The 19,394-nt window shown below is 43.1% G+C and overlaps 1 protein-coding gene across 1 annotated transcript in view; it reads left to right on the top strand.

The window, feature by feature from the left end:
- The window catches only part of LOC135901186 (uncharacterized), a 790,538-nt gene that overhangs the window by 616,063 nt on the left and 155,081 nt on the right, over positions 1-19,394 (top strand). Inside the window, exon 5 of the mRNA XM_070537224.1 lies at positions 4,941-5,234. Within this exon, the coding sequence (XP_070393325.1) occupies positions 4,941-5,234 (294 nt within the window). The remainder of the gene's footprint in view (positions 1-4,940; positions 5,235-19,394) is intronic.

Genomic DNA, 19,394 nt, shown 5'->3' on the forward strand with positions numbered 1-19,394 from the left:
TAAGCAAGGCATCGCAGCAGTGAGTACCTAAGTGTTGAAAACGAAGAAAGATTCGCAAACGTAATTGGTAAACTGAATAACAAATTGATCACGAGGCAATTCATGCAAGGACACTTCAAAGTTATCTCAAAAGTTCAGTGGTGGTGGGGAAGAAGGAAAACCCAAAGGAATCCGGGGAGGGCTTAAGGGGAACAATGCTCAAGGAATGGGTCCGTCTGGTACGGGCCGCTGTTTAACTTGTGAAAACAGTCCGTAATTTTGTGCCGGAGTATTTACTAACTGTCTTGTGCAGGAGGATGATGCGCTTGCGTTCACGTTTGATTGCTAGCGGAGGAAGTGATAGCTTGGCTGCATAAGAGGAAGGGGGGAGGAGGTGGTCATAGCGCTGAAAAATAAATTAAACTGCTTTCTTTTGCGCTTATTCAATGTTATGTAGATCGCAGATATGGTGAGGGGACGAGACAGTGGATGGGTTTCCGAGTATTGGTCTTACCAAGCTTTTGTAGGCGGTCAGTGTGCATTCTTTAGGTGCGCGCTTGAGGGTTCGCTTTAGTCAATTTCGCTCTACGTTGCCACATCAACCCCTAGCTTAACAGTCAGGCCTGTAGTTCCTGTTGTCATAATAGAGCAGCGCTTCATGTTTTATCTTCCAAGCTCCATGCATTCACGCCAGAATGTTACGACGAACACACTACTGCAACTAGCGGCAGTTAGCGTCAAGTTACTAGATAGCCTCGACCAAGACACTATCAAATTCACCAGATAAGGACGATATACTACATAAAGAAGGGCCACTTTTATCACCTTTTTCTTTGCCGAGTCACAATTGTTATATTTGTTTCAACCATATAATTGTCATTGCAGTGCGACACCTGACATTAATTGCGTCCGAATTCACTTGCATCCGGTGACTTTGCCTGCGCCGGCCTCTTTGATCGCTCTCGTGAAAATGATTCTGCATAGCACGAATACTTTTAGCTACGAGGCATCCGGATTTCTCGGGAGGAACAAGAGCTTAAGTGGGGCGCACCATAAAAAGCAGTGGAGCAAAGGCCGCAGGTAGAGCCATGCGTCGGCTGAGCGACAGTGAAGACGGCGGAAGAGCTCCTGGATCGTGTTGGCATTCCTGTGAAAAGAAGCTAAACGCGAAAAAAAGTGCAGAAAATATACATAGTTTCTTTCTTTTTGCCATTTGCCTTAGTGCGGAAGTTCATGCTTGCAAGCAAGTGTAATTACCTGCCTTTTCTCGGGTCCTCTGTTCCACGCTTCAACAGAGTACGCGAAGGTAAACAAGGACCAGAAAGCTAGGCTGGAATCAGGTATGGTAAGGCTTAGTTAAGGTTGCCTCTCCTCAGGCAGCTTTATAATGCCTAAAGACAGCGCATTTTCGAGTGTTCATCCTACTTTTTGTCTCGGTGTGCTCTTCACGGTGTTCCGAATGCAAGGGTTCTTACCAGGTAAAAATTACATCTGAGAGTAAAAAGGCATCTGACAGCAAACCAGTAAAAGCAGCCAGGGGCTGCAGATTATGGGAAGCGCATGAGCAGAGCAGGGACAGGGGTGCGTGCTAGCACGCCCGGTAAGATACCGCTGGCTCGATCATTGCCGGGGACCTAAATATCCAGGTTGCTGAATCCAGTTTTCGTGGTGTCTACAGCGCTCACCGCCACGCTCATCGTTATCATGATTTCTACACAGCCCCCGATATAGACAACTTTTTCTATCCTCAGTCAGAATTTGATCTCTGGCCCGTAGTGTCTCAGTGCCATCATCGGCATCGCCATCGATGTCTTAGCGTCGTTTTGTCGATCGTCAGATTGTCGTGTTTTCGTGCCGTTGTTTTCGTCCTTGTCGTTGGTATCACTGGTATCGGCCACTCGGTGTTATGAATGATTACGAAACGTAGCATGGAAAATGAAATGGAAGGTTAGAAAAATACGAGTTCCGCTTATATGCCAGTTGAATGAGAGTGAGCGAGTTAGCCTAGTAGGCAGCGCACAAACTATTTGTTACGTTTGAGTGGTCATTTCAACTCTCCCATAAAAAAGAATAAAAAACACGATTAGAGTGAAGCAAGCCTCATGTCATCATAGAACGATAAACACCATTCTCCGCACCATGCAAGATGTCATTTTTTTTTGATGCACCGTTTGAAGTCTAATTCAACGTCGGACATGGTTTAGCCCAAGACTATAGTAAGGAGTGGCTGTAAGGTTACTGAAGGGTACTCCTAAAACTGTGGTGCATAACGGAAGCTGTATTAGTGTAAGATTATAGCATGTGTATTTCGAAAGCGGGATAATTTTTTGAGAGGCATGCAATCTTCTGACAGGCCGTATAATTCATATGTACGTAGAGGCGTTATACCCCTGGTTCCACTGTAACACCGTGCCAATATGGCCGTCCGCGAAACAACCATAGCGCAATTTTATTGCTTCTTGGTGTCCTGAAGTTTAAAGCAGCGTTCTATCTAAATTAGAATGATCTGGATAACTTTTGCGGACTCTGTAATGTGGCCATGTTTCCTAGCTCCGCTTCTAGCTGTTAGGCTCTTCATTGGTCATTGTTCGTGGGTGCTTTCAGTCCATGAACTATTTTGATTCCGTATGGGATCACGTTGTAACTATTCTGTGCTTCAAATGAAACGGGAAATTATTCAGAGCGTCACTCTGAATAATTGCGATATCCCCAATTTGGCTGCAGCATTTGTAAATAAATAAGATCAAAGAAATGAAAATGCTGTGTAAAACAATCTTATTACCATCCCACCTTGTTTGGTATTCAGTTGTTGATATTTGCTGGTATTCACCGTTACCTTTCTTGACAAGAAAAGGCGGAAAATAGTCACACAGTAATGTCTTGTTATTTCACCGTTCTTGAAAGAGGTGACTTTTTCTCTAGTGCTTTATTTCATTGCCAGGCTAGGAAGCGCAACTGAGAGTCAATAAACGCCCTTGAGACCAATTCTGCGCGGAAAACAAAATATTCGACCTAATCGAAGCGTTCACTTCTCAGTATTGTTTTTCTGCGTCACGTCTCCCACACTCCTTGATTGCGTGAAATACATAAAACTGAGTTAATTGCTCCCGAATCTATGCACGTACAGGTGATTGTCAAATATTGTCAGTGAACCTGGATAACGAAATAATTCTACACTGGAGTGGCGAGCCAACGCTTCGAGTGAATCAGCAAACGCGCACTTTCGACCACATTCCTTAAAATGTCTGCTGGCCATCCTGAAAAGAGACAGCCGTTAGTTGGCTAGGCTGCTTGCTTCAAAGAACAAAGCTGGATAGATGCATTGAACGTTTAGGTGCGCTTCTAATGATTTCAAAGGGATGTTTCGTATAACGCTGAGGAAATCTACTTATTCAGGGCTATTTAGGGAGTGTGCAATGCGTACCAAACGAGAAACGCTTTCTTTTTCTTTTTTTTTTGATGTCGGCAGCTTTGTTTTACAAAAAAGTAGTGATACCTGGTGCAACAAACTTCTTCTCTTATGGTATATTGTAAATTCTGCTTTAGTTGTCAGTTTGCTGTCTGCTGGAATTAGTAATACAAAAAATTGCTGGAATACCAAAATATGTTATTTTCCTTAGAAACATTCGACCTTTTTCTCATGACCCAGAAATGCGTGGCCCGTGTTTAGGCGAGCAGTTGCATCCGCCATGGGAGGCTGTTTGAGAACATGCGTTTTCTGTTGTAAAATGGTGAAAATGCAGCGCAACACCCGTGTCTTAGACTACCTTTATGTATTTGTCCTTACGACACAGTGACCTTGTGGCCGTAAATCAGTCATTTTCTTCTGCTGGTAGGTTTCACTTGCACATACCTTTTTTTGATGGTCCCAAATCGCCAACGGGGTCCGAAAAACGAACAGTTACGAGGCCCTACACACAAAATAAAGATGTGAAAGATTACGGCACAACCTTAACGCGAAGTTCTGCAGGAATGCAAGAGCAGTCAGGCCATTGAAGCGATCATGCAAAGCGATGCTGTTTATTCTTTCCTCGTACGCACTTTCTTTTTTTTTTGTCAGCGGTGCAATTTCTTGAGCAGCTTCTTCAAGCCGCAAACTGGATACTGATCGAAAAGTGCGGCCCTAATGAAACGTCGCAGCAAGGACATGAGCCATGAGATTGATGGTGGTTCCTAGTTGCGTAGTGCTTGGTAAGGGGTCTTGCGAAAGACCTTGAACGAGGGTTTCGTCACTGCTATATCGAACTTTGTCCGACAGAGATTCAAATAAAAAAAGAATCTGTGTGCCGGTAGCTGCAGGAGTGCGCGTGTGCAAAGATCTCCTTGATGCAGCAAGGCTGAAGCGATCCCACACTAAGTAAATGTTTGCGTATAGCTTCTGAATAATTCATTTCTTTGGAATAGCTCGCGCCGCGTACCAGTGAATGCAGTAGCTGAACTACTCAACGCCGGCACTGTTTTTTTTCTGCTTATAGTGCTAGGAACACGTGTCTTCACATTTACTGTACCATTATTATGTGCTAAAATTTTAAAAAATTATAAATAATAATTTTTTTTCTACATTTTACGAAATGCTGGTTCGGAGCTTCCGTAGTGCAGATTCTTGAGTTGCTTTGCTATGATGGATTTACTTCCAGTGTATTGACCGACTGGGCATAAGAATAACAAGGAAGTATACATCACCAAAAATGATATGCTTCACGCTGTCAGCCTCCTTTAGCCGGAAATTATACGAATCGTTATTTCAAAGAACCAAACATGAAAAATTTTTCACGATATTGCTTTTTACTTGTCCACAATTGTTATTTTACCACTGCTTTGTCGCGGGCCTTTAATTTGCTCATTGGCACAGTTCAGTGTTGAGGGTACGAGACACATGTCTATGCAGATTTGTTATCAGTTGGCACGGAAGCAGCGTTTGGAGCACCATGGCTCATACAGTGCTCCTTTCCACTTCGCAGGTGATCTTCGCGCTCTTGCTGCTGCTGTGTCCGTGCACAGCGTATTCGGAGTATGATTCTTCGCAACCACTACTACTATCAAGCAAGGCCACAATCGACCAGCAGACCGGCAACTATATCCACATCGACCCACTTCAACTACTGCGCCCAGCCTTCTGCGCACCTTCGTCGTCAACTGTGTCGTCACATCGCAGTGGCAACTTAAGCGGCTTTCCCAGCGTCAGTACGCTTAGTTGGCACGGAAGCAGCATTTGGAGCACCATGGCCCATACAGCGCACCTTTCCACTTCGCAGGTCTGTAAAAACTTTCCGCTTCATGCTAAGAAAAGTGACGACCCATTTTTGCTATTGCTTCCATGCCAACACGTGTTCTGTGAAATTGTCGGAGATTGTTTCTCTATGGCGTTGCTGTTAATGCGCTCAGGTGACGTGGAAACTAATCCGGGTCCTACTACGCGTACTGAGGCATTACTTGAGCTGCAGAATTTGCCCTCAAATCCTTCTGAGCAGACGGAAGTTCTTTTCCGGCTGTTAAAAGACTTTCAGGCTCGTTCTGTACAATCTGCTAAGGGCCAGGCCGATTTGGTTAACGACGTCAAGGCTATTAAGGTCGGTCAGAAGAACATCGAGACCAAAATGGAATGTATCCAGAAAAGATTGGACAACCTTGAAGAAAAAACAAATGTTTTAGACCATCTCGATGATGGTGGTGGTGGTGGTGGTGATGGTGATGTTGAAGCAGGCGGTGTTAGCCTGGCATACATAGCCGGCAATTGTTCCGCGTGATCCTCCTTCGAGTTGAGATCAGGGGTGTGTCACCAAAATGACTGGCATTCAGGCGCCGGCTCAAGCCCAAACAACTCGGCTTGACTCTTTACTACTACGCGTTGACGAAATTGAGGACAGATCGCGACGCAATAACCTCATATTTCATGGCATCCGTGACTCTCGCGAGTAGTGGGAACAGTCTGAATCACGCATAAGAGAAGCACTAACCGGCGTAATCGACAGCCTGTCTGACACGGCAATTGAACGTGCTCATCGCATTAGTCACTACACGCCTAGTAAGTGTCGCCCAATTGTATTTAAGTTCACCAGCACGAGAATAAAAGACAAAGTACTTTCCATGCGCACACAGCTGAAACAAAAGGATATTTCTATCTCCAAAGATTTTTCACCCGCCACCCGTCACGTCCGTAAAAAACTAATTGAGTACGCTAAAAGCCAGCCCCAACCATGCCCTTTCCATTTAAGGTACACCAACCTAATAATGAATAAAAAAGAGCTCGTCTATGACACGGCAACAGACACCGTCAGCGAGCATGCGCCATATGAACCACGAGATAACGGCCGGCATGTCAATTCCCAGCACATGCCCAGTTTAGAAAATGTGAGGGGATGTAGACGAGAATCATGCATCGTATCTGTGTTCTTTACTAATATTCGAAGCATCATAAATAAGCGCACTTCCTTAACATCTGCCTTGGAGACTTGCAATGTCGACACTTTTGTGCTTACCGAAGTGTGGCTACATTCACAGATTGAAGATAACAAAATTCTTCAAACTGCGCACCATTTTTCACTGTATCTTTGTGGCCGTACAACGCGTCAGGGAGGCGGCGTGCTCTTAGCCATTTCTAAAGATTTCCCATCTCAGTGCATTCATGTCAATACTGACCTCGAAACGGTTTGGGCCATCATTGAAATAAATCGCCAGAAGATAATCTTCGGTGTTTGTTACCGCCCCCCCCCCCGCACTTATTCTTCTAATTTCGTAAATGAGATGCTTGATATCATTAACATTGTTACATCCCGCCATCCTACATTACCTTTATTTTTGCTTGGCGATTTTACTCTACCGAACATAATATGGAACACTGAACCTCCAACTTTACACCCTTTTTCTTCATTAGCCAATGAGTTCTTAGACATGTGCTCTGTCTTTTCACTTTCGTAACTTGTTACTCAACCCACGCGAACTACCCAATCTATTGAGAACACACTTGACCTTGTATTAACATCGCCGCGTGACCTGGTTTCCGACATCACCTATTTACCCGGCTTGAGCGACCATTCGGCACTTTCGTTTGACATAAGTATTTTGCGACCAAAACCCGCAAAAAATTCAAATCTTTTCGAGATTACGCGAAAAAAATTTTTGAAGTCATGAACGCCGAATGATCTCATTTCTAGACGTGTTTTTAAACAACTTCGACAGCCGTAGCGTTCAGACCAACTGGAATAGGTTTGCTACAAAAATTGCTGAACTAACAGATAAATACATCTCACTGCGCACCCTTGCATGTAATCTAAACGCCCCTTGGTATAATATCCTTCTTAAGCGCCTATCTAATAATAAGAAACGCCTGCACAAATTAGCCAAACTTTCACCTAGCGTAAACCGGTGGACAAAATACAAACTTCTGGCAGATGAGTATGTAGCCGCACTTAAAAAAGCCAAGGATCACTTTCTTGGCAATACCTTGCCATCAATGTTTAAAACCGACACCAAGAAATTCTGGCGCGTCATTAACCCCAAGGCGGATAACATGATAACTTTAATCGACAACTCTGGAAATATTATTCCAACCAATGAATGTGCGTCCGCACTTAATGATGTTTTCATTCACAAGTTTTCATCAACTATACACACATTACTCTTCCATCCACGCACGACTACGATTACCAAGCATTGTTTCCCATAATCATTGAACCAACAGGCATCATACCAATTATCGCATCTTTAAAGCTGTCTTAGGCTCCAGGACACGATTTAATAATTGCGAAATTTTCGAAAAGCACTAGCTGTTACTCCAATTTTCCTAGCAATGATATTCCAACAGTCGCTAGATAAGGGTTCTTTGCCTGCTGAATGGAAGATTGGAAAGGTGATCCCACTCCATAAGTCAGGTGACAAGCATTCTCCATATAACTACCGCCCTATCTCGCTTACTTCCATTCCATGTAAGATGTTAGAACATATACTTGCCTCTAATCTCGCTAGCTTTTAACGCGACAGCTTAAGGAGCTCGTGTCGCAGAAAAGCCGGTGTCGTCGGTGTCGGCGTCCGCGGCGTTGGTCATGAGCGATAAATCCCAGAAGGCACTTCATGAATAAAAAACATCTTGCAAGAAGGACTGCTGGGAATCGAACCAGGGTCTCCGGTGTGTGAGACGGAGACGCTACCACTCAGCCACGAGTCCATTCCTTCAAAACGGGACAAAATCGCCTCTAGTGAATGCGGCGTTGCCTTAGAAACGTGCCGTGGAAAGTTATACTGCGGTGTATATCGGTAATTATCGGTAAATCGGTAATTCGGTAACATCGGTAATTATCGGTAAATATCGGTTAAGAGACAAAGCCGGCAATATCATTACTAATATGGATGAGATAGTACAAGTGGCTGAGGAGTTCTATAGAGATTTATACAGTACCAGTGCCACCCACAACGATAATGGAAGCGAAAATAGTCTAGAGGAATTCGAAATCCCACAGGTAATGCCGGAAGAAGTAAAGAAAGCCTTGGGAGATATGCAAAGGGGGAAGGCAGCTGGGGAGGATCAGGTAACAGCAGATTTATTGAAAGATGGTGGGCAGATTGTTCTAGAGAAACTGGCCACCCTGTATACGCAATGCCTCATAACGTCGAGCGTACCGGAATCTTGGAAAAACGCTAACATAATTCTAATCCATAAGAAAGGGGACGCCAAAGACTTGAAAAATTATAGACCGATCAGCTTACTGTCCGTTGCCTACAAACTATTTACTAAGGAAATCGTAAATAGAATCAGGAACACCTTAGACTTCTGTCAAGCAAAGGACCAGGCAGGATTCCGTAAAAGCTACTCAACAATAGATCATATTCATACTATTAATCAGGTGATAGAGAAATGTGCGGAATATAACCAACCCTTACATATAGCTTTCACTGATTACGAGAAGGCATTTGATTCTGTCGAAACCTCAGCAGTCATGGAGGCATTACGGAATCAGGGTGTAGACGAGCCATATGTAAAAATACTGAAAAATATGTATAGCGGCTCCACAGCCACCGTAGTCCTCCATAAAGAAAGCAACAAAATCCCAATAAAGAAAGGCGTCAGGCAGGGAGATACGATCTCTCCAATGCTATTCACATCGTGTTTACAGGAGGTATTCAGAGACCTGGATTGGGAAGAAATGGGGATAAAAGTTAATGGAGAATACCTTAGTAACTTGCGATTCGCTGATGATATTTCCTTGCTTAGTAACTCAGGGGACCAACTGCAATGCATGCTCACTGACCTGGATAGGCAAAGCAGAAGAGTGGGTCTAAAAATTAATCTGCAGAAAACTAAAGTAATGTTTAACAGTCTCGGAAGAGAACAGCAGTTTACAATAGGCAGCGAGGCACTGGAAGTCGTAAGGGAATACGTCTACTTAGGGCAGGTAGTGACTGCGGATCCGGATCATGAGACAGAAATAATCAGAAGAATAAGAATGGGCTGGGGTGCGTTTGGCAGGCATTCTCAGATCATGAACAGCAGGTTGCCATTATCCCTCAAGAGAAAAGTGTATAATAGCTGTGTCTTACCAGTACTCACCTACGGGGCAGAAACCTGGAGGCTTACGAAAAGGGTTCTACTCAAATTGAGGACGACACAACGAGCTATGGAAAGAAGAATGATAGGTGTAACGTTAAGGGATAAGAAAAGAGCAGATTGGGTGAGGGAACAAACGCGAGTTAATGACATCTTAGTTGAAATCAAGAAAAAGAAATGGGCATGGGCCGGACATGTAATGAGGAGGGAAGATAACCGATGGTCATTAAGGGTTACGGACTGGATTCCAAGGGAAGGGAAGCGTAGCAGGGGACGGCAGAAAGTTAGGTGGGCGAATGAGATTAGGAAATTTGCAGGGACGGCATGGCCAGAATTAGTACATGACCGGGGTTGTTGGCGACATATGGGAGAGGCCTTTGCCCTGCAGTGGGCGTAACCAGGCTGATGATGATGATGATGATATCGGTAATTATAACCGTGTAACTTACAGAAGTCGCAGTTACACGAGTAGCGAAGTACGTTTCCGCTAAACTTCTGCGCACACGCAGAGCCATCTTGCGGCAAACACAGAAGAGCCCCTCCTCGCAGTGTACGGCGCTGCCCCGACACGTGGCGCGCCACTCGCCCCATGACCGCGTCCGCCTTCATGGCGCGTCGGGGCCTGCCTATCTCTGCCGATCGCGATGTTTGGCTGGCGTAGCGTGTTTGAGTAAGCGGTGCGAACGGGGTGCGATAACGCTATCGCGTTCCTCTCTTGAAGGCGAAGCTTAAGCGTCCTCCAATTTTTTTGAAACTAATTCATTCTTTTCACCATCGCAACATGACTTCCGCAAGACATATATATGTGACACACAACTAGTTTTATTTACGCATAAGCTAAACGTCATTCTTGACCGCTCTTTGATTGTCGGGTGTATATCTTTAGACTTTTCAAAAGCATTTGACAAAGTTCTTTCTTTCTTTCTTTATTCATTTATTCAAGACATTCCTTACAGAAATGCCTTGGGGGACGCGACAAAAGGCACTGAACGTGCCTGACTGGGCCTCGCCACCCTTGGCAGCAGCAGTCACACAAGAACAATAATAACAAAAGTATCGACCACAATAGGCTCAATTTGGAACACGGTAGAACTTAAACATCAATAAGTGTTCCTTATCAATAACATAAATCAATAACATAATAACATAAATACACATAGACATCAATAACATAAATACACATATAACTAGATACATTGTACATGTATGTCGCAACTATCGTCCTAGTACAGAAAATATATCGGACTTTAACAATGAAAAGCCAAGACACAGTAAGAGGAAACCAACTGGGATCAGTCCGGCACGATTTTTAGTCTGTGTTAAGGAAAAAATTTTTGAGCATTTTTCTGAAAATGTGTACTGAGGTAGCTGTAACGAGCGCTTCAGCAATTTCCGGATATTCGTTGAGAAGGTCTGGTATCATAAAGCTTAGTTTTTGATCGCCATATTTTGTACGAGAACGTGGCCTGGGTATTAAATTCTTTCGTAGGCAGTACGGACCGGGTTTCACTTGATATTTGGTTTGAATAGGTGTTGTTTGGTGCTGACGCAATATTTCCAGGGCCAAGTCGTATTTATACAATTTATGAATAGGCAGTATTTTATTAGATTTAAAAAAGGGTGTAGTGTCTTCAGAAAGTATTTAAAATTCATTTCTTAGCCCAAACAAACGTGTTCAAAGGTTTCGATGGCCCTTTGCACGATTTTTGTTTCGTTTTTAGTACCATGAATAGATTTTAGGCATCTAAAATTTCCGGGTGTTCTCCATCGAACGCACGCCTTATTTCTGCGACGCAATATCTGACCATGTAAAGTAGTTAACACAAGCAGAACATTTTGATCCTCAGCAAGCATCAAGTAAACAAAAATCATTTAGCACAAATTCGGTCCTTACGGCGTACTAAAAGAAAGTATCTCTTCAAAATTTATTTCAACCGCCACTGAATCAGTGACGTAAAGTTTGTGAATTGTAATGTTTTCGTAGGTGTAATCATAATTACATTTATTGTGCAATTAACCCTAGTGGTAACTTAGTGGCTAGGTGTAGCGCTTTTAATGTCGAAGTCGCCAGTGTGATCCCCGTCGTGGTGGCCGCTCTTAGATGGGCACGAAGTGCAAAACGCGCTTCTGTGCTCATATTTAAGTGCAAGGTAGGGAGCTCTAGGTGATCAAAATACATGCGGAATAGCCCGTTAGTTCGTGCCTGATAATCCTATCGTTCTTATGACACGCAATACGCCAGAATTTAGTTTTTTTTATTTGTTGCTTACCTTCAATCTATTTGTTTATTACTTTCTCGACAGAAAGTTTCGATGGAATTATGTGTTCAGTTTCCAGAGAGTTTGTAATGCGAGTCTCGAAGTTCACCAGCAATGTTTGTCTTTCTTGTCTTGTTTGTCTGTCTTTTATGTTGAGTTGCGCATACAATGGCCAGGGTGTTGCTTTTGTATCTGATACATTTGTTCATGTAAATACTATTTAATTACTCCTTTGAATTGGAAGCTTCGTGGTTTTTTTCTATTCTATTTTTGATCACGGTGCTCGAAATCAAATAGAGAGAGACCCGTTTTGAGGACACTAACAAACAATTTAACTCTGGCAATTTCCTCTTCAAACAGTTTTTTTCTTTCCAGGATTTATTAGCATAAGCACAACGGTTTTGACAGAAGCTTCTACGTGAGCTCTAGAGCCCGATTTCAGCATATATTTTGTAATTTCTTACAACGCACCTAACTGCCCTCATATTCTTTTTACGTCCACATATTACCTTTGACATACCAAAGATCTGCATTCTCTTTTAATTCATTAGCTCTAGTTAAATTCGCTTCATGAGCTTTCACCTTCAGTTGAAGTTTACATTGCCCAGTGGGCATTCTCACCTGCATTTAGTCGCCGTGACATTTTGGAAACAAACGAAAAATAAATAAAGCCCAGACACACGGAAAGAAACAGAACATGAGCCTAATTTTGCGTGACTGAGCGAGTATCTTCTTACTTTTAGGTGCTGTAAGCATGTCAAATCGTGTTAAAGCTAAGGTAGATGCGTTATGCTCGCAATACTAACACCGAAGATAAATGGAGTACCCTTATTGGCGTCGAAATTTCTGTATGGTTGGTTAATTGTTCATGGAGTTTTCGTTGCAAGGAAAGAAAATGGTAGTCGTGATATTTTCTTTGTGTTGGCAATATATAACACTGCCTTTGTCACTTCTCTGGTGCCTTAGGCATAAGATTTTTCATAAGAAAATAAATATTGCTGCAGGTATTTGCAGGATTTTCAAGAGAGGCTATAAAATATTAGTCCGGAAAAGACGGCGCAATCTATGGCTGGCTGGTTACGTCTTGAAATTTTAATATAGTCACATTTAGATTTTTTAGCTTTTTTACGTACTCTAACCGAGCATGTTCATCCAAGGGCTTGATGGCAAGGACGGAAAGCAGAGGCTAAACTTCCATTTTTCGAATTCGGCACCGAAAGCCCTCTACTCCGACGTCGGTGTGACATAACGCTTTGCAACAGGTATTGTCGTACTTGAGCAGCCGATGCACAGAAGGATTTCTCAAAACTTGCCAAATCTTTCGCTTCTTAAGAATAGAAGGCGATCTTCTCCTTTTCCTAAAGAAATAATTAACTAAGCCCGAACAGACGTAGCGAATACCCATGACATCTTAGAGAGCTTGTGCGGAAACATTGAGGTGGCGTGGTTACCTGTGTATTTGCTTTTTTTCTCGCTTAATAAATCTTGTGTATATGTATGAAAAAAGGATAGAGAAAAACTCAAGGAAGAGGCAGGCAGGTTAACCATGGTAATAGTAATACTGCTGAACCTTATTTTGACATGCTAGTGTTCCTTTAAGAATACGTACCCTGTAAAGTGTGCGGCTAAGTGCTTTTTCCGAATTCGCCGCCGTAACAATGAGTGACTCGGGCTAGCGCTCACCCGTTGTGGGCTTCGAAGGCATGCACGCAAATATCCAACAAAGTAGGTGAGAAGAGAACTGTAGTAGTAACTAACTGGATGCAGCATCGCAGGCCTCATAAAAATGTTGTGGGTTCAGCATCTACAAGCGTCTACAGCATCTACCAACATCTACCAGCGTGTACTTCAGGGTCCTCTTTCCTTTATTAAGCAGATGAAATATTATTTTAATGTATAATTATCATCTCAGTTTACAGTGTTAATAAAACTTGTTTTTCTTTGAAGTGTTCTTTCTTTTTAGAAACTACAGTAGAGGAAACTGATGGACACATTAGAAGTTGTAAGGCATGCTATGAAAAGGAATGCCTCGATATTTGGCAGTCGAGTAAGACATGTGTACCTCTTTCTCTTAATACATTCCATTTCGTTGCCTGTGATTTAAATATTTACATAAACAGCGGTTAGCGCCCTTGTCTCTTGCTCTAGACATACATGAGCGCATTTTCATGTGATGACCTGGTGATCCTATCTTCCCGTTATCCTGAGTACCACGGGAGAGTCGTATTTTGCCATTACCTTCCGCGGGAACCACACTCAAGGCAGGTCTGTATATATTCTTTGGATCCCACCTTAAGCCTTCAATTTCTACCAAAACCTTCCCGAAGAGACGCGACCATTTTGTTTAGGATGTGATTTGGTGTCATGCTTGACAAGGCCTACGCCTGCCGTACAGGAGTTGCTGACGCTGCAGCCTGCGACCACTGCGATGACAGTGCAAAAATACGTCGTGTTTTGGGCCAGTGCCTGCAGTAGTATGTACAGAGACAATCGCTTTCCATCGTGCTCAACCAGTTGAATGACGGGCCTCTGTCAGGAGACAGAGTTCTACTGCGTCGTCGGAACTTATCGCATCAGGACGTACAAGTGCTACGGCGCTTCTTGTGGTCCAGCAGCCTATGTGAATGCCTCTAATGAGAACGCCTTTCACTATATTTTTACCCCATCCCTTTGCAATCTTTGCAACCCATGTATATATTTTCCCTACCCCAGTGCACGATAGTAAACTACAAACTATTTTCTGGGAAATCTCCCTACCCCATCTGTTTGTCTGTCTGTCTGTCTGTCTTTAGACAGACAGACAGACAGACAGACAATTTAGAATACTCTTGTGATGATTTCGAGGCGTTATCATACGTTCAGGCCTTGCGCTATCATATCGCACTTGAAACTTCGATGTAAGTTATAATTATCATCATCTATGTTGTCATCATATTCGTAAGTATTGATCCCATTGCACAGTTACTTCCTGGTCACCCAATATATATTGCTTACAAAAGAGAAGCGCTGGATTTGCCAGTACATTCTGATAGCTACAGCTCATACACAGTATCAACAAAGTGATAGGGACACCACTGGTGTACTGACGTGCCGCCTCCGTTCACTTAGTCGTTTGTCCGTTTGCGCTTTAATCAAAAGAACAGAAAATACGTGTTGTGTGTCAATGGGCGGTTCATGTAATACTACCTCAAATTTTTACAATCTGAATGAGGTTTTGTTAAAAACTGAACTCACACTACTGAATCCATAAAAAAATTTGAAACTCTTTTTTTTACGCATTCGCGGTTAACCAATTTAGGACACATGACCAAATCATGACTATTCTATAAACTTGGCGAAACTAATGTGAATGGTCAGGTGGTAGTTCGACGCCGTGACAAATTCATATCCTGCCATTCCTCGCATGCTAGCGGGACCACACCATTGGCGTCTCCTAATCAGACTGAGTTGATTTTTCTAAAGCTTTCTTAGCACGTAACTGTATGTTGCAAAGTTTAGAAAGTTAGACTGCTGGTCTCTCGTTCTCACTTTTTTTCACACCAGTCAATCTCTGTGCCAGCTGTCACTTATTTTTTTTACTTATGACTAAGAAGCACACGCCAAACGTTTGGACTGCCTACAAATACTGACTTCCACAAGTGAGCATTTTATCTGCAGGCATAAGCGTCCTATTTGTATCCCCCTACCTTGTTAAAGTCGTAGTACTGCGTATGACAAATCTTCCGGAGGTTGAGAAAACGCACGTGTAACGATAATAAAGAATGCTGGAGCATTCAGGCACATGCAGCTGTATTGGTGCCGTTTGAAGGCGCCTTACAGTATTTGCTGTTTAGCTTCGGGGTGGGCACGTGCTTCCTTCAGGCAAGGAACTGAAAATGGTAAAGATTAACAGGTCCTTGAAGCTGAATGAAGAGGCAAGAATACTATGACCTAACTCCTCAGTAATTAAACAGGAGCGTTTGAGAAAACCGCTTTCGTAAGAATTGGTTCCCAAGAAACCCCAATTATTCTCACGCTGGGCATTGCGCAAGTTAAGGGTCTACGCCTGCATCTCAGTTTTCCGAATGATTCGGTCCGTGTAAAGGTGCAGCAATATGCAATACCATCTGCTCTTCTTCTCTTCGAACTAATTTTAAAGTGAAGCTCTTTTTGCCTACCTCCCCTTGCAATTGGCGTGAGTCGAAGCTGCCGCATTCCTCGTCGAGAGGGCACATCGTTTACAGTGGTGCCGGTGAAATTTACGCGACTCGCTGACGTCGGAACACGTTGAACACAAACTGCCTGTCAGCAATAAAAATTGCGTGTCAGAGAGACTAACACAAGAGAATCACAACAATGTCATTCTTCCAGTCGTGCAATCCAGCGTGTTGAGACGCTTAGCGCGTGCATCACATGGCTGTAAATACAAAAGTGGAAGCACGTCAGTATTCGACATCTGAATCCAGGACGAGGTCTGGCTCCTGGGACAAAAGGCAACCTGGGACCAAACCACAATAACAACAGCAAAAGAAGTGGAAAGTAGCCAACAGTAACAGTTGGAGAGCTGGGCAGTAGATTTTTTCTAGCGAGCCTTGTCGCAAGCGAGAAGTGATCAGATACTTAAATGTTATTTTCTTTAAATTGGCTGTGCGACGAAAGTATGTTGTCCTTAATTTTAAAGTATGATAGTTTCACTATATCCCACTGACACTTCGTATAAAAGACCCAATTCGATGCGCCCGTTCAGCTGAGTTTGGTGGCAAGGCATTTCCCATGCAAGGCATCCAAAACTTTGAATGCTGACGACAGGGCATCATGAGTTTTCTGTTCAGTTTACAGCCATGACTCATGGGAATCAGGTATGCCGTAAAAGAAAAGTTACTGCATCTTCGTCTATCTTCGAAGTCGTCTAAGCGCGAGACAATGGTGCACTCTGTTTCTAACCACTCAGAGCTTACTTGAATTAGGGCGAAATCATTGCAAACTGTGTCTAGCGCTTCATGCACAAGACACTGTTTATTAGGACGTCATCAGACATTTAGGCCTTGCGCTATCATATCGCATTTCCAACTGCGATGTAAGGTATAATCATCATCATTTATGTTATCATCATATTCGTAAGCATTGATCGCACTTCACAGTTACTTTCTGGTCACTCAATATATTATTGCTTACAAAAGTGAAGTGCTGGATTTGCCAGTACATTCTGGTAGCTACAGCTCATACAAAGTATCAATAAAGTGATAGAATGGGACACTACTGGCGTACTGACGTGCCGCGCTCATTCATTTATACGCTTGTCCGTTTGCGCTTCAATGAAAGGAACAGCAAGTAGCTGTTATGTGTCAAAAGGTGGTTGATGTAATTCTCTCTCGAATTTTTATAATCTCAATGACGATTGCGTTAAAAGCTCAATTTATACTACTCAACTCATTAAAAAAATAACCTTTTTTGTGGAATTTGCGGTTGACTAATAAAGGACACATGACTAAATCATGACTATTTTATAAACCAGGTGAAACTAGTGTGAAAGGTCAGGTGGTTGTTCGACGCCGTGACAAATTCTTATCCTGCCATTGCTCGCATACTAGCGGGACCACACAATTGGCGTCTCCTAATAAGACTGAGTTGATTTATATAAAGCTTTCTTAGCATGTAACTGTATGTTTCAAGGTCTAAAAAGTTTGACTGCTGGTCTATCGTTCTGCCTTTCTTCACACCACAGAATGCCTGTGCCAGCTGCTACCTATTCTTACGACCGAGAAGCACACACCGAACGTTTGGACGGCCTACACATTCAGACTTCCACAAGGGAACATTTTGCCTGCAGGGGTAAGCGTCCTATTTCAATTCCCCTGCCTTGGTAAAGTGGTACGACCGCATGTGAGAAATGGCCCAGAAGTTGAGCACACGCACGTGTGACGATAATAAAGAATGCTGGAGCATTCGGGCACAAGCGACTGTCTTGGTGCCATTTTAAGGCCCCTTACAATATTTGCTGTTTAGCTTCGGGGTGGGCACGTGCTTGCTTCAGGCAAGGAACTGAAAATTCTGAAGGTGGCCAGGTCGTTGAAGCTGAATGAAGAGGCGGGAATACTATGACCTAGCTCCTCAGTAATTAAACGGGAGTGGTTGAGAAACGTACTTTCGTAACAATTGCTCCCCAAGAAACCCGAATAATTTCCGTGTCGAGTATTGCACAAGTTAAGTGCCTACTCCTGCATCACAGCGTTCCAAATGATTCGGTCCTTGTAAAAGGGGAACCATTTATAATATACCATCTGCTCTTCTTTTGTTGGAACAAAATTTAAAGTGACAATATTTTTGCCTTCCTCCCCCTTGCAGTTGGCGTGAGTCGAAGCTGCTGGATTTCTCGTCGAGATAGCACATCGTTTACTGTGATGTCGGTGAAAATTACGCGGTTCGCTGACGTTGGAAAGCGTTGAACACAAGCGTGCCAGACAGACTAACGCAAGAAAATCACAACAATGCCATTCTTTCACTCGTACATCCTAGCGTTTTGAGGCTCTTAGCGCATGCATCACATACTTGTAATAACAAAAGTGGAAGCAAGTCAGTATTCGGCATCTGCATCCAGGACTAGGTATACGGCTCCTGGGGTAAAAGGCCACCAGGCAGCAAACCACAACAACAGCAAAAGAAGCGGAAAAAAGCCAAGACTAACAATTGTTGAACTGGGCAGTAGTAGCCTCTCACCATAAACCACAAGCAAACATGACACAATTTAAAAATCTAGGACGAGATCCGGCTCCAGGGGCAGGAAAGAACCCTAGACCAAACCACAAATAGAAGCAGGAAAAGAATAAAGAAGCCAACAGTTACAAGTTGAGCTGGGTCGCAGTAGCCTCCCATCATAAACCAGAACCAAACAAAACGTCATTCACTAATCTAGAACGATAGCTTGAGATCATGAGAACAGGACTAGGCGATTTGGAAAAAGAGAGTGCGCAGCTCAAAAAGCAACAATCCCAACCTCAAACCCCACAACTAGAGCAAACAGTACCATCTAAACGGCAAAAGCCGCTGGAGGAGATATATGAACTAGCGTAAACCTAAAAGAATCCAATTTAGGAGATGTTCATACAAATGCTACCACGTATCACAGAGCGAGTCACAACACTATTCAATTCACTTCAATTCAGTCTTTATTTTCTCTTAAACAGAGCAGGAAAGAGGACTGAAAGCTCGCAATTTAGTTTGACAGAGGTTCTGCACCCTTTATCAGCCTGGCAGTACTGTACACAGGCAGAGATTTTCATTTTTCCAAATAAACGCTGAAACGCTGAAATCCAAATAAACGCTGAAACGAGATAACAAGATCACTTTGTTACAACACAGGCACAAGAACACAGACATTAAAAAAATAATAATAGGATGTAGGGAAAAGAAGAAACGGTATAGCTTTGCACTGAGTGCAGTATCTTCACGTAATTTTGCTAAGAAAAAATCGCTTAATAGCGTGATATAAATTCTCAACAGGTTCAAACAATTCTTTAATTTATTTAATAATGCTGGAACAGTATAATAAAGGGACTGCTGGGTATAATATGTCCTAAGTGTCAGCACTAGCCAAATTTCTTTGTCTACTCTGCTGGATATGCGTGTTTGTCGCAAGT

Source organism: Dermacentor albipictus, chromosome 4 (assembly GCF_038994185.2).
Source record: "Dermacentor albipictus isolate Rhodes 1998 colony chromosome 4, USDA_Dalb.pri_finalv2, whole genome shotgun sequence".
NCBI classification, from domain to species: Eukaryota; Metazoa; Arthropoda; class Arachnida; order Ixodida; family Ixodidae; genus Dermacentor; species Dermacentor albipictus.